Below are 15596 nucleotides of genomic sequence, written 5' to 3' on the forward strand. Positions count from 1 at the left end.
TTTTTAACATTTTTTAAACACATTAAAAACTCAAGCTTTCTAGTTTTAATTGTTACTGTTATATAAGAACATAACCCTTGTATGCATGGTAACCTTTTTATTTAATTATTTTCATTAATTTAAAAAATAAAAGTGGGTTGGGCCACTTGAAAATTGGCATATTTTATACATTAAGTAAATTTATGTGGGTTGGGCCAATATATTAATATAAGTACTGTACAACTTTACTGTCAATTAACATTTTATTACATCACTTAATGATACCATTAAGCTTGTACTTGATATGAAACAAATTGTACACTACTTTAAAACAGGATATAGTAAAAAATTAAACATTAATACAAAAGATACAAAATTTAAACAAGTTCATCTTCTTCCTCATCGACTGGAACGGGTTGACGGAATATCTCCAGAACTTAAAATTGATGTGTAAAATGAGTGTTTGATTGGTGGTATGTATTCTAAAAAGAGACATCAAGTCCTTCTTTTTCGGCTCATCTATTTTTCTTCCATTGGGGTAGAGAACATCTAACTGCATTACTTCCGTTGTTGTCCTTTTTTTGATGTTGACAATGGAAAAGGGGACCTCTTCGTTGTTAGAGTATTTGTAATGTAAGAGCAGAGGCTCTGACTGCTTAAAATTAATCCACTGTATTTTAAGCCCACTCAACCTTTTGATCATTTCCCACATCCCCAGTTTTGACAACTTTGCGGTTTGTAATATTGTTCATAAGCTTTTCAAATGAAAAGTCATCTTTTTCAATTTTTTTTACTTTAAATGGTGGCTTTTTTGCTGACAAGATCACCTTGATCCAATCATCTGGTACATAAACTTCAGAGTGATACTTTTTTTCTTTTTCAATAAGACCAAAATCTTGGTCACAGGCCAAATATGTATGTACCTGAGACTAAAAATTTGTGGTCAATCTCAGTACAAAAATATTTAGGAGACGTTAGCAATGTAATCACATAGTGCAGCTACTTTTATATTGCGGTTTTGACACGCCACATTGGTCACTGTACATGATCAGTTTTGAAGTTTTAACATGGTTTTCCACAAAATGTAAAATACATGATCCCACTTCCTCAGGGCCACGGGAGGCTACAGCCTCATTCCACACATACATGTCTGTCTTTAGTGGACAAATTGTGTATTCCTAAACAATACGTCCACAACTGCCGTTTGTAATAAACTGGCCTGTGGATAGCACAGGTGTTGGCAATGTTTTCATTAAATCAAACGCAATCACGCTAACGTCATTTGAAGGATCCTTCCCTTTTTCAGCATCTACCCTGTAACCCGTTCGTGCTGATTCAGCTAAGCGCCAGTGTAATTCTTGTTCAATTTTTACAGGCCTTTGTTCAGTTTCTGGTAATGATTTAAGTTTGATGTTATATGCATCACACTTACGGCAGCTGTCTGTGACTGGAGCATGAAAGTGATAATTAAAATCATTATTAAAAACCTTTCTAAAGGCAAAGGGTGAAACATGATCAACCTGATTTTCTTCAACATACATTTTGTACATGATTGAGATATTTAAGTTGGGCGAAAGATACTTTCGATTTGGATTTTTTTACCCTAGAGTAGTGGGAATCATAAGCTGGAAACTTAGTAATGAAGTCCTTTACCTTTTGCAGCCTATGATCAGGGGTTTTATTTTTAGGGGCTTTTCCTTGTCCTCTCTTGTCTTTTGGTGGGGTTATGGCGTTGTCTTTATTTTTAATGGCCCGTGAAATTCTGCCATCACTTACTCCTAAAAAACTTTTTAAAAAATACTCCTTACAACCCTGCTTCTTCTCCACTTTCCTTTTTTAAGTTATAACTCCTTGTAAACATTCGTTTCTCTGAATTAGATTTTTGTATAAAACTCTTTGTTTTTTGACAACTGTTACTAAGTTATTTATAAAGGAGGTTTGTAGATTATGGTCCGCTAGGTCATAATAGGAATAAAATATTTTTTTACAGTGTTCAGTCGGCAATTTAAGGTGACACTTACGAGGTGACACTTAAGTAAACAAACAAATGGCTCAAGCCACAACAATGGAACAGAATGTGGGTTAGGCCACACGGCTGTGGCTTGGGCCACTATTCAGTTTGCAGCTGACTCAAAGACCAATAATAAACAAACAAACTAGTGCTGCTATCTATCAGAAAAATGGAAAAGGTGGCTTGGGTCGATATGCAAGTATTTAGAATAGAGTGTTAGAGATATTCTAAGGCTCATATCTCAATATTGCTATTTTGTGGGTTAGGCCACTTGTCCGCTTAGCGCCTCATATGTGAGTACAAATACAATCGAATAATCACTTTGCCCTTAAATTATTTTTTCAATGCCTCTATGATGCTATTAACAGTACTAATCTCAAAAAATTAAATTACATACTTAATGAATATAGGTCCTATTTAAATTTAGTATATTATTTTCAACAGTGAATAAATCATCTCGTTATTTTAAAGGAATAGTGACACAATCCTACTATTGAATTTAATTTTGTGACCAAGTTTGAGAGCTTGTGCTTCAGTGCGTTTACCTATTAGTGAAAGAATTACATTGCATGTAGGGCCTATCCAGATAGTTATATTGTCTTGAAACTTAGAAACAGAAATGCCCAATCGAAATTCTATTCGTTGCGTTACGGTAAATGCACAGCCTTAAAGTTGAAATGCCTCGCCGCTTAAATATATAGGCATAAGAGCTTCTCCTATTTAATGATCTTCTAGATCCAAATCCAAAAAAAATTGACGAAGACATTTCAAAAGCGGCTGAAACTTCCTTTTGAAGTTTAAGAGTAGGATTTTGAAGTTTAAATTCAATAGTAGGATTGTGTCACTATTCCTTTAAAATAACGAGATGATTTATTCACTGTTGAAAATAATATACTAAATTTAAATAGGACCGTATATTCATTAAGTATGTAATTTAAGAGTGTGTGGATAGAAATGAAACCAGTTGACCAGGGAATAATAGGTAGTCCAATGTCTTAAGCTTAGGAAAAAGCAACAAAAGCATGCAATCCAATCTGCTGTTTTTATAGTGCTCTTTTAAAGAAACGGACCCTATAATGTTTAAAGGAATTTACGCTGATTAAAGCTTGCCCTATAATAAAAATACTGAAAACGTTTGCTCTAAAGCGGTGGTTCTTAATATAGGGTTATCAAACCCCCAGGAGTTCGCCTGTAGCTACAAGATGTCATCAACAGATCAATTTATATTGGCGGAGAAATAAATAGCTGCAAAGTGTAGTTTCCTTATATAACATTCTCTAGAATATCAATAAGGTAAATCTGAGCCTTCAGTTTAGTTCTATTAGCATTTTCAGAGTATAGACGAAAATATAACCTATGATACCAGTAGTCACTTTTGGGCTTCTTATATAATGAGGGGCCAGATATACGTATTTGACACTATGGGTGAGATTTGGGGAAATGAGTTTCTAATATTCCGTGATGTCAAAGTTAAAATATGTCAAACATAGTCTTGGTAAGTGAGGTGTAATTGGAATAGAAAGCAAGGATGGGATTGCAGTAGAGCATGAAAAAACAAATGAGTAATTAAGTTTATTGCAATGAAGCTCATTCTTGACATGGTTTCAAGTGCTAAACTGAAGAGAAAGGCCTATATTGAAACCTGAAGCATACAATTGCCTAAAAATTAAATAGATTTATCGGGCCAAATGCCCAGTTATTTTACTCCCCTGCAACTTGAGATAGTTTTATATGGCTGCATATGAATTAATGTTGGGCACATTGATGTGGTAAGTAAATACATTGATTATATATTATTGATTAAAAATAAGATTCCATTGGTATCGTGAGTTCAAAGACTGACTGAAATGGCCACAGGTTCTTCAAGCCCACGCTCAATAGCAACATTGAGGAAACTGCTCAACAGATACTAAAATTTGGGGAATAGTAAAGGTATTTAAATATTTAATTTATGTTAGAGATGTAGCCTCAAAAAGTGTTTTATAATAATTAACATAATATAAATAAACTTTTAACACTTTAACTTTTTATTTTTATTACACTATGTACATTTCGGAATCATTGATTCCATCTTCAGGTACGAATGAGGTTAAGTTAATTATAAAATAAATAATTAAAATCAATTTGTCATGTGTTTTTTACTACCTTGGTGGCTAAATTTGTTGTATTTAATTTTATGTGAGATTATTGTATATTGTTTAAGAGTCTATCGAATAATAAATTTTTTGTTAGAAAGTCTTTGTCATTTAATAATATATTATGATTAATTTTGGCACTTTTGTAAATTTCAAAATGTTCTAAAGTGGATAATAAGCAACTTTTTTTGCTTGTGTGTAAAATTTCAAGATTGTTTTCGATGTTAGTGTATGTATGGCCGGTGTTATTTAAATGGTCTGCATATTTTGAATTTGATGATGTTTTCAATGCTTTTATCTGTTCATTAAATCTAATTTTGAATGATCGGCCGGTTTGTCCAATATAGTGGGATTGACAATCGTTGCAATTTAATTTGTATACTCCACTATTGTTGAATTTTAATTTTTGATTTTGGTTTGTTGAATTGCTTTTGTTTTTGATTAAAAGTCCAAGGTTGTTCGATGTTTTAAATGCCAATTGATATCCTTGTTTATAAAATGATTTGTTAATTTTGTGACAATGTTTACCAAGGTAGTCTGATTGAATGTATTTGATATCTCTTTCTTCTTTCTTCTTATTTTCTTTCTTTTTGTAGTTCTTGAAATTTACAAAAGTGCCAAAATTAATCATAATATATTATTAAATGACAAAGACTTTCTAACAAAAAATTTATTATTCGATAGACTCTTAAACAATATACAATGATCTCACATAAAATTAAATACAACAAATTTAGCCACCAAGGTAGTAAAAAACACATGACAAATTGATTTTAATTATTTATTTTATAATTAACTTAACCTCATTCGTACCTGAAGATGGAATCAATGATTCCGAAATGTACATAGTGTAATAAAAATAAAAAGTTAAAAAGTGTTAAAAGTTTATTTATATTATGTTAATTATTTAATTTATTTGTATATTGCTATTTATATGTACTATTTATTTTAGATATGTATTTATTTTTTGCTTGTTGTCAGTTGTTAAATGTTTATTTACAATGCTTGCTTGTTATCTAGCATATTGTTAATTTAAGATTAGTGCTACAATTTAATTGGATGTTTCTATCTGTTTTGTGGCAATACAAATTGTATAATAAATAAATAAATACTAATGACATCTGACATTACACCTGATAATAACAGACTAAAATGAAGATGTTGCTATTCTCTCTTAAACAAGCAAATACGCTTCCCTATGCTAAGAAATATCCAAAGCAGGTTTTAACATTCTGTGACTGATGTGAGGGAAATTCCAACATTTGTGAAAAGTGTTTCAACAATACCCAAAAATGACAAAAATGTTGAGTGTTAATTGTCAAACTAAACATACTTCTTTACGTGTTGTGTGTACTTTACCTTAAATAAAGTTAAAGTTTATCTAATTTGTGAACCATTCTGAACATAGCTTGTACAACTCATGAGAGTCACAGGTAGAGCCCAATTGAGTGCAACATATCTGCCAGAGCATACATTTTCTTAAAAAAAGTGGCTCAGTTAATTTTAAAGTTATTTTATAAAAATAATGCGTATTATCAGTTATACCCAAGAGACGGAAGATGTAAAATACACCCAACGTGATATTAATAGATAGTACAGTATCAATATCGATATATCATAATATAAGTAGTTATGTGCATTAAGCAAAGAGAAAGACTTTGACTTAGGAAGAGACTGCCTTACTCTTTACTCGATAATAAAATGGAAAAGCAAAACTAAAATATTAAACTAAAATATTAATTTGCTACCTCATTAATTTAGATTTCGTGGTAACAATTCAACAATACGTGTAGAAACTGTTTTACAGTTGTAGTTGTATAAGGTAGGATTTAGTACTGCTCAGCAACCTTTCTTACAATGCATCAGGCACTTGATAGTGTGGCACGAGGGTCACTCATTCAAAATCAAAACTTTATTCCTCTTCATTCCAATTCCCAACCTCTTACCTTTATAAGACATTTCCATATAAATCACTAAAGTAGTTATTTTAACTTCTAAGAAATTGGCCTTGATTGATGCTACTCAGGACAATGTATTGGGCCCAATTCTTATACCCTATATACGGCTCACATTACTTTAAGGCGGGATAAGAAGTGCTGCATTTGTAAACGATACTGCTCTATTGACTTCTCGTCGCAATACTGCTAAAGCGACGTATCAAATTATATGAAAATAAATCTGATTATCTTGCTTGCATTTTGAGGAGCAAAACTTGTCCTCCGGTTGTTTGGAATAAATTTCCAAATTCCGCAAATAACCGAAGATGAGCAGATACATGTATATATATAAAAATGTTTAACATGGTGTTCCATGTATGGGATAGACTTATTTAGCTGAACCTGACACTTAGACGGTTAGCTTAGCTTCAGATTGCACCCTTCAACAAACTTTTACTAAACAAAGTGGTTCTGAAGCTAGTACCTATGAACCTACGACTTAAAACTGAGGGAAAATTCAGCAAACTTTAGAAATTTCAATATAATCTATATATGTATTTCCTAATTTCAATAACATGTTCGCTGAGACACGAATCATGTACCAACTTTAGGACATCCAGGATAGTGGTAGGCTGCGTCAACCGCAGTCAACGTATTAATACAGTACTACACTATAATGCCAACATTTATTTTATAATTGGATTAATTTCTGATACCAGTTGAAACAACAATCAGCCCAGCCTGACTGTATTTTATAGGACAACAGTGACTACATATGCCTAGGTCCGTTTAGAAAGAACCTTGACCATATTATATAGCAAAGACAGTATTTTGAACCTAACAGTTCGATGAAGACAATGATGTTACTCTTCAACAAAACCTGTTAGTTGAATCTATGGGTGTAAATAAACTCAATATGTTTTTCTGTCTGTATTATTAATTGTCATATTATTTACTTATTGTTGAACTCCGAAATAATTGTAAATAAAAGTTTGCTTGTTGAGTTTCGTATGTTGGCTATAAGTGTAGTCTAATTTGTATTTGTCACGTTGGTTAACACTGAACTGAGATCTTATTGGTTGATGAAAAGAGAGAGCAGTGAGAGAATAGTGAAGGCAATGAGGGCATGTTGTCTGTTATGATGAAGTGAATACACTGTGTAAACATTCGAATAAACATGTTACTGTAATAGGGTATATAGACATTCTTAATTAAGGTGTAATAATGTTGGAATTCAGACATTGGGAATTGATTTTAGTGCTTCTTAATTTGTGGCTAGGGACTTCGGCTTCTACTCACTGGGTTGTCACTGAAAATGGGAAAATTCAACCACAGGTGGGTATAGTATTCTCGATAAAAACGTTAAATAGCTACCTCTTAATCTTGTCTTCGTTAAAACTACAGTACTTTTAAAATGATGTTTATCTAGTTGGTGATATGCTTTCTCTAATTTAAATGTAAAATATGGGTTATTTGTGCTAAGAACCAATGTCTAGTCCTAGGTATATAGGTGAGTAATTATAGAATAAATATTTACTTTAGCCACTTCACAACAATTGTTGTTCTTCCAAAAGGAATATGTTTACAAATTAAATTTAAAAAACAATTAAATTTTGAAAAGATTTAACAGCTGTATAAGTGATATACCTAACACATACAGTAACCATGATCTATTAGTGTAGCTGATTGGTAGGCCGAGGCATGGCCAGCGCTGAGCTGATCGTTCAATGTGTGATCGTGGGTGTCAATGCGCAGTGTCAACAACTGCTTATACTTAGAATAAAAATGGTTTCTGTATGTACATTTTAATTAAAAATTAAAAGTGTTATATCGTACTGTTGGAACTTCCCATCATCTTGCAATGACTAGGTATTTGAGATGTGTAACTTTGAATTGGGTTCTCCAACAAATTGTCTTATTTCACTTTCATTATTTTGACTGTTGGCCATAATTAATTAGGTCACACGCCAAAGAATCAAATCATAAAAATCTTCACACATGGAATATAGCTGTTGGTGTTAGTAATGGGATAGAGTACGATAAGCGGAACCAGATCCCCAAAGATAGTACCGATCAGTAAAATATAAAAGGGGAGACTTTAATTTGCGGCCTACACTCGTTATTTGATTGTTATTGTTATTATCGAACCATTCAATATGTTATCCAACTTCGATGTTGTATATTAATCGTTTAGTAGGCAATGCAAAAAGAATTATAATACATTAACATTAAGAATAACTTGGTACATTTTTTGTTGTTTTTGTTCTCTTAGAACAATAACTTGGTTTTTTCCTCTTAGGACAATAACTTGGTTTTTTCCTCTTAGGACAAGAAGCTTATAAATTTCACCTAGTCCTATAAGGACCTAGTTGCGCTGCTTTCAGAGTGCCATGATATTCTGGATGGGTAAGGTGGGGGAAGGGGCTGCCTCCTGTCGAGATCCATGAGTAAGAATTTAGGGCACTAATCTCAAGTTATGTCCCCTTGAAAGAACGGGAAGCCAGCTTTAAACCAGCTTCATCAGTCAAACCACGCAGGGGGTGGTACACAAGAACCTCTGAAGTTACGGAACGAACCCCACCAACTCCAACAGTCATCTCCCACAGTAGGCTAGACCTATCGAACTGCCCTTGCACCCCAGAATCTCTACATTTGCAGTTAGTGATGTGCCGCTCCTGGACATCCATAAGGTTTGCCCAGATATAAGTAACCCGTTGGTTTTTGCTGTGCACAATAGTAGGTTCAACTGGAAGGTAAAAACCAGCCAGAAGTGATCCCTGATGGGTGAACTTAATACATTTAACCATAATTTTTGTAATAAAATAAATTTAAAATTGCATTAAGAATAAAAATACCACTTTGTCCTAGTCTGTGTATCGGAGAAACTTTATAATATTATAGCTGGTCTAGATAGCAGTGAGCAACTACTTTTGTGAGATAGAGGATAAGGGTTCCCTCATGGGTTAACAGAAGCAAAATTCACATCTGGAAACCACTAGAAACAAATCTCGTCACTTAAGGAGACATCTCATATAATTTCCTGATATTCATCGCAATTTTCAAATCCTCCAAAAATTGGTTACCTTTTGGTTACTATATAGTTTTAAATTACAAATTATTGTAATTAATAATTTGGTATCATATTTTAAGTGAAATAAGTTATATGGAAATTATGTAGATACTTTCGTATTATCCGAAGGCCACTATTATTCTAACAGTTTTTCTTACCTGGGATTAAAAAAATTACAATATTATAAAAAACTTTACCTACTGTGTACCTACTGTGAAAATTACATGTCATTATGATGATCGGCTCATGTTTTCTGCCTCCCAAAAAGAAACAATGTCGACAAGAAGTATACTACTCTGTCCCTATCTACTTCTTGTTATTATGCGTTATAAACAGGTTTAGATTAGGTTATCATAAATATGTTACTAGTAGTGCGAAAGTTAAAGATAACCTTTACAAGCGCTCAGGTGATCTGAGCTTGAATTTGGGTACTATCTCAAGGGATGATTTTCTTTTTCTGCCAGAAGTGTGGGATGGTGCCAAATGTGCCCACCGAAGCCTGCACTGATGGCTAGGGACATTTCTGATCAGTACTTTTTCGATCTCAGACCACTTCCCAGATCGTCCAAAACTTTCCTGATGTCAGATCACATTGGGCGATCTGTTACGTGATTTTAAGTCAGGAAAGTATTAATTGAAAATGGCCCTGGCCATCAGTGCGGGCTTAGGTGGTGCCTCCCCGCATTCTGGTGAAAAAAAGAAAAACATCCATTGAGATAGTTCCTAAATTCAAGCTTAGATCACGTGAACAATTGTAAATGTCAACTTTTTTATATTTATAATATGTATATAAAGCCTATAACAAATAGTAGATAAGGTCAGAGTGGCCACCTTCTCGCTGACATCACTTCCTTTCCACATTTTTCTGCTACTGGCCAAGATAAAAGACCATGTGATGTAGTTGGGGGTTCAATGAAGAGACTTGATGAGAGAACAAGCCTACAACGTCCACACGAAGACCAAATTTTAACTGCTTTCCCACTGGAATGGGTAGATGGAAATTTATCTGGAATTAATTTGACTTTCATTTAAAGAGCATTTAAAACTGAGTAAAATTACAAACCACTCTCAATTAGGAGAAAAGCTATTTCAAAATGTGTTTTTTCCAGTTTTTTGGTGGATTTTGAGAAACTTTATGTAGCAGTAAACCATTTCAAATATTTAAGGAAATCTGCAATTTTCCTAATCTATATGAGGACTACCTTCATACCAAATCTCATCAAATTCTGAGGTGGTCATCTTATATCCTGTTTTGATTTGATATGAAACGGCCCTAAGATATGTTATGACAATAAATGTTTATTCTTTGTTCATTTATTCTTAAGAACCATGTATTGTGAATAAGCTTTATTGGGGAAAACACTACTCTGATGAGACCAGTTGATAGGCTAAATCAGAGATTTGCAAACTTTTTAGACCAGCGGCTCCCTTAGTATACATATTATTGTCAGTTGCACCATGAATACAAACTAAATAGTACCATCACTTTATGCTAGTATACACTATAAAACATGGAAACTAAAAATGTGAATTAAAAACAATATTGTTTGTTGTTGTTGTTAATTTTAATTACTATTTTATGAGACTAGATTTCATATAGACTATACATTACCAATATTTACTATAGTAAATATTATATTTATAAAAATATTAATACCTAAAAAAAGAAATCTTACTAAAATTCAGAACCAAAATACTGTTAAAGAAAAAATTCTAAGAATGTGATATTTAATTATTGGATAAATAACAAACAATATATGTCTGATAATACTTTTTAAATTGAATTAAATCAAAATAATATCTTTTTCAAAGCATTTTTCTGCCCTAGTGGGAGGGATAGGTTTGGTTATCATTGATCATTTCATCAAATCTAGGTGTTAATTTTGATAGAACAACACGAATTTCTATTTCAATCTTATATGTAGACTGTAGCTACTTTATATAAAAACTGGCATATAGTATCATTGCTCGAAGTGCCTTCTTACTTTCTACTGGATACACATCTTCTATGCTGCACCAAAATTTAAATAACTTTGACTGAAACTTGGATTTGTGAAAAGTCTGTAGAAATATCAATGAGCTGTTCAGCTTTCTCGTTAGTGAAGGTCTCCGCATTCATAAGGTTATTATTACCCTTGATTTTACTTCATCCCTTGGAAAGTATTGTTGAAAATAGAGTTCCAATTTGGATTAGTAGTAGATGAACACACTTTTCAATTCACATTTCACTATCAGTACATTATTTTACAGTAACTGATTTAAAGAAGAAAATATTGTATTATCGCCTTTTATAAAGTTGTTCATCCATAGTAGAAGCTTCAACTTTATTGAAGAGTTGGAAAATGTTATTGTTATTACCTTGGTAGGAACTGTTCCGGATATTTAGCCTTTCAAACAGCTCAGTTAAAAAAGCCAATTCAGCCAAGAAATCTATATCAATAAACATATTAGCAAGTACATGTTTTTCGTCATGCAAAAATGGATAAATTTTGTTTCTGAGTTCATACCTTAGCGAGGACTTGCCCAGAGACAACCACGGAATAATCACCATTTTTTGGCAAAAAATCTATCTTTGCTGGGTTTGCTTTTAGTAAAGTTCACACCTAGGATCACTGATTTTTGTTTCAATTCATTTCTTTCAGCTGCCAATTTCTCTCTGAGTATAATACAACAAGTCCAAAAAGCATTAGGTGCTTTGGACTGAGTGCTTGATTTTAGACACTGACATTGACAGCGCACCATCGGTACATACATCAACATACTTTTTCCATTTAATTTCGTTCTTTGTCAACAATCTCAAACAAGTCTTTGCCAGTTCCTTCCTGAGTATAATTTTACATAAATAAACTCTTCTGCTATTTTATGAGGCTTCTTACATTGGGCAGCTTTTAGGCCACTTTATGGGAAGCTAAAAGTACATTACTGTTAAGATGAGAATGTCTTGAAAATGCAGCCTTTTGTTTGTGTACTGCTGTTAATTTTCTTGTGAAAAAGTCCCTTGGTTTTCCTGCCATACTCGGGTGAAGAGTTTCCAAGTTTCGTTTAACTTTACATGGAAGCATAGATTCTAAAGATAAAACCTTCATACAAATAACACATTAAGCATGTTCTTCCTTATTTATTTCCGTGCAAGTAAAACCATAGTCTAAATATTTATCATCATACTTTCTGCATTTGGTTTTACTTGTCCCCAACGTAGCACCTACCAAACCCGGCTACACGTCCTTCTTTAGATAATGATGCTGGCACTAAAAATCTGTTCGTTTTGAACACAATGACAGCACTCAGCACTTCACAGTGTAGTTACACACTGATATCTCATTGTGGCTGAGCGTTTTGATACAGAAATAGGAATCACTCTGAAAGAGCATGACACTTCTACACAATTCAACAAAAATAGAACGCTCATTGGTTAATAAAAAGAAGACATGCACTGTTGCCTAGCAACCACTGTTCTTCGTGGAACTGGACTCTACCCTACACTCACACATGAGTTGGCCATGGCCTTTTATTTTGAACAAGTGTTGTTGTCTTTGCCTTAACAGCTTTCTACTATTATCTTCAAATTTTAATATTTGCAGTAATTTACAACAATTAATAGGAGTACAATTTATTTTCAATAAATAATTGTTCAATGCACTAAACATTTTATGTTAATCATAATAAGATATAGTTTGATAATATGTAACTATTATTATTTATTTCACGGTGCCCCTTGTATCCACGGCTCACACTTTAGAAACGTATGGGCTAAAGGGTTGGGAATAACTCTTGTCATTTGAATTATTTAGGTCTACCAAGTCTAGCTTTCAACATTTATGTTTTACTGAACAACAGATTGTGTGAAATTTAGGTTGGAATAGTAGTTGGGGACAGATCTTGATGACAAAGAATACACATATAAAAAAGAAATGTTAATAACTGACAGTTCCAGAATGCCTATGGCCTAGGAGTACTTCCCAGGATTTCTCTGAGTTAGTAGTAGTAATTTCTCTAATGCCCTAGTCCAGATAAATTGTTCAGAATTCTCTAGAATCTATACATTTTATGTGAGAAACCTTTTGCAAGTCAAGGTAGTAATTTATTTCTCTTTACTATTATAATAATCATTATACAAACTAGTAAGTACTAACAATTATGGATGACTTGTTGACAGTTGGACTCTCCTTTCCACATGCGGCGGCCGTACGACCTCCTGTCCTTGCTGGAGCAGGAGAAGCGGGCGATGGAGATAGAGCGACTCTACCACGAAATGGTACAGCGCAAGGTGGCTATAGACGAGGAGTGGGCAGGGCTAGAGAGTGCCACGGAGCTTGAGAACCGCCTCTACACAACTGATCCTGATTGTCTACAAGCAGGCAAGCCCCTGTCGGACATTGATCTGTACACCAGCATAGCAGCAGATGGTCTGGGCAGAGAGGGCATTCAGTGAGTATTGAAATGTAATAAACATTGTTTGTTGTTAGTGAATCACTTAACTGAATGAGCTAACTTTTGGTGAAAATATTTTCCTTTCTTTTATCGCTTTCACACAGCATCTACTATTGATCACATGTCAGATTTGGATGTCTGTTATCCATTAGCAAAATTCTCAACATAAATCCTCTGAAGGTGACATTTTTATTGGTACAGATTTATTCTTAGTTAAATACATAGATATATTTGGATTTCTATTTTTTACCATTAAATAAATTTTAAACCAATTTTATCATACTATAAAAACCACTGTTTTATTACTATCTCACTGAAAATACATGGCGTTTAATTCACTAGGAGCACATTGAAAATCTTTTTGAGTTAAATTTTAAGATTAATTACCATTTTACTTACATGTTCTAACAGATAAAAGTAGTACAATTTAATGAGGAGATGACAAGATGGACCGATTATAGATTTGTTACAAGTACACAAATTTGTTTTTATTCCTAAACTTTAACTCAATAAATGTTAACTAGGTTTGATGGGCCATTTTCATTGTCTTGCAAATTTATTTTACTAACTAGGATAAAAAATACTAAACAGTATCCAACTCTACATTATTATAAATAATTATTTTAATAAAATCTTCTAGTTTTTGGTAAAATATATTTTATATAAATTATTTTCATTGAAAAACAGGTTACAAATAAATAATTTTGTTGAATTTACTTTTACACACTTTTGTTTTTATTTTGATGAAGATTTTCATTATTGCAGTAACATGTAATAATGGAACAGTTGTATCTTTTTATGCTTGAAACTGAAATTTGCAATAAAACACTAGATGTACAAAAGTAAGGAGATGGCATTATATATTTTTTTTAATCATTCCAGATAAATCAGTCAAACTTTACACATTGATACTTTGCATACATACGAGGGTCGTCCACAAAGTAACCTCCGTTTTGAAATAAAAAATAAACTAGTTGAGATACAAAAATTTTATTATATAAATGTTAAAACTGCAGCTTTTCTCTACTTTTCTACATATTCACCATACAAATTCAAGCACTTGTAATGGTCGTACCACGCTCCATAAATTCAACGAGCAAGATGCCCTTAGCATCCCAAAAAACTGTAGCCATCAATTTTCTCGCTGAAAAAGATTGGCGAGCTTTCTTCGGCTTGCTTGGCGAAGCGGTATGACCCCATTGCATTGACGGACTACACCTTCGCTCATAATGTTTGGGCCATACACCGCACTCAATTCACGACGAATTTCAGCTGCCGTGTAACTTTTCGACCACAGAAATCTTATTACACCACGCACTTCACACGTGGCGGGATTTTCTATCACGGCGCTCACGTTTTTACGTTGTACCAAAAGAACGCGCGATCGCACGATGCTCTCTCTTGCACAGCTAGAAGCGTACTGAACGGCTGCGCACACCGATGTGAGAATGGCGGCGCTACCCCCACTACTTATCGCGCCACGCCCAAACAGCGGTTACTTTATGGACGACCCTCGTATTTACTTTATGCAGCAAATATCTTACTATTCATCTTATCAGGTAATGGCATTTAATGAGTCGGAAGAAAATCTTAAATGAGAGCAACTCCTGTAGTTTAAATGTGTAAGCGAGAGAAGTCCAAAAGATTAAAAAGATTAAGTAGAAATCTGACAACACAGTCTCAGCTGAAATTATTCTAATTACAACTGCAGCCAAGAATTGGTCTCCACTAACATATCTCTGCTACTGTCTTTATTTTATAGAATCATGTCCCTCAATTTTGCACCCACCATAGTTATCGCTGTTACATCTATGGCTAGATTATTAAAAGTAATTGTTATAACGACATCTTGTCTGTTTATTTCAAGAAGCTCTTTAAAAAAGTCAGTACTTTTGTGTCTGGTGGTTTGTGGAAATTGATCCTTCTATATTTCTCCCCACACATTTTGCAGTAATATTTGCCTAGTCTGTCCACCAACGTAGCATTCTCCCACATTCGCTGTCATGTCTTTATCAAGCTTCAGTGCCAATCCT

General features: G+C 33.5%; 1 protein-coding gene across 2 annotated transcripts in view; it reads left to right on the forward strand.

Annotated features, from left to right (window-relative positions):
* The first annotated feature begins 7151 nt into the window (after positions 1-7151).
* LOC124362997 (tetratricopeptide repeat protein 17) overlaps positions 7152-15596 on the forward strand; it is a 50765-nt gene continuing 42320 nt past the window's right edge. For both annotated transcript variants that reach the window (XM_046818031.1, XM_046818032.1), the window contains exons 1-2: positions 7152-7397; positions 13289-13560. In XM_046818031.1, the coding sequence (XP_046673987.1) occupies positions 7287-7397; positions 13289-13560 (383 nt within the window). In that variant the 5' untranslated portion in view covers positions 7152-7286. The remainder of the gene's footprint in view (positions 7398-13288; positions 13561-15596) is intronic.

The sequence above is a fragment of the Homalodisca vitripennis genome, chromosome 5 (genome assembly GCF_021130785.1).
Source record: "Homalodisca vitripennis isolate AUS2020 chromosome 5, UT_GWSS_2.1, whole genome shotgun sequence".
Lineage (NCBI taxonomy): Eukaryota > Metazoa > Arthropoda > Insecta > Hemiptera > Cicadellidae > Homalodisca > Homalodisca vitripennis.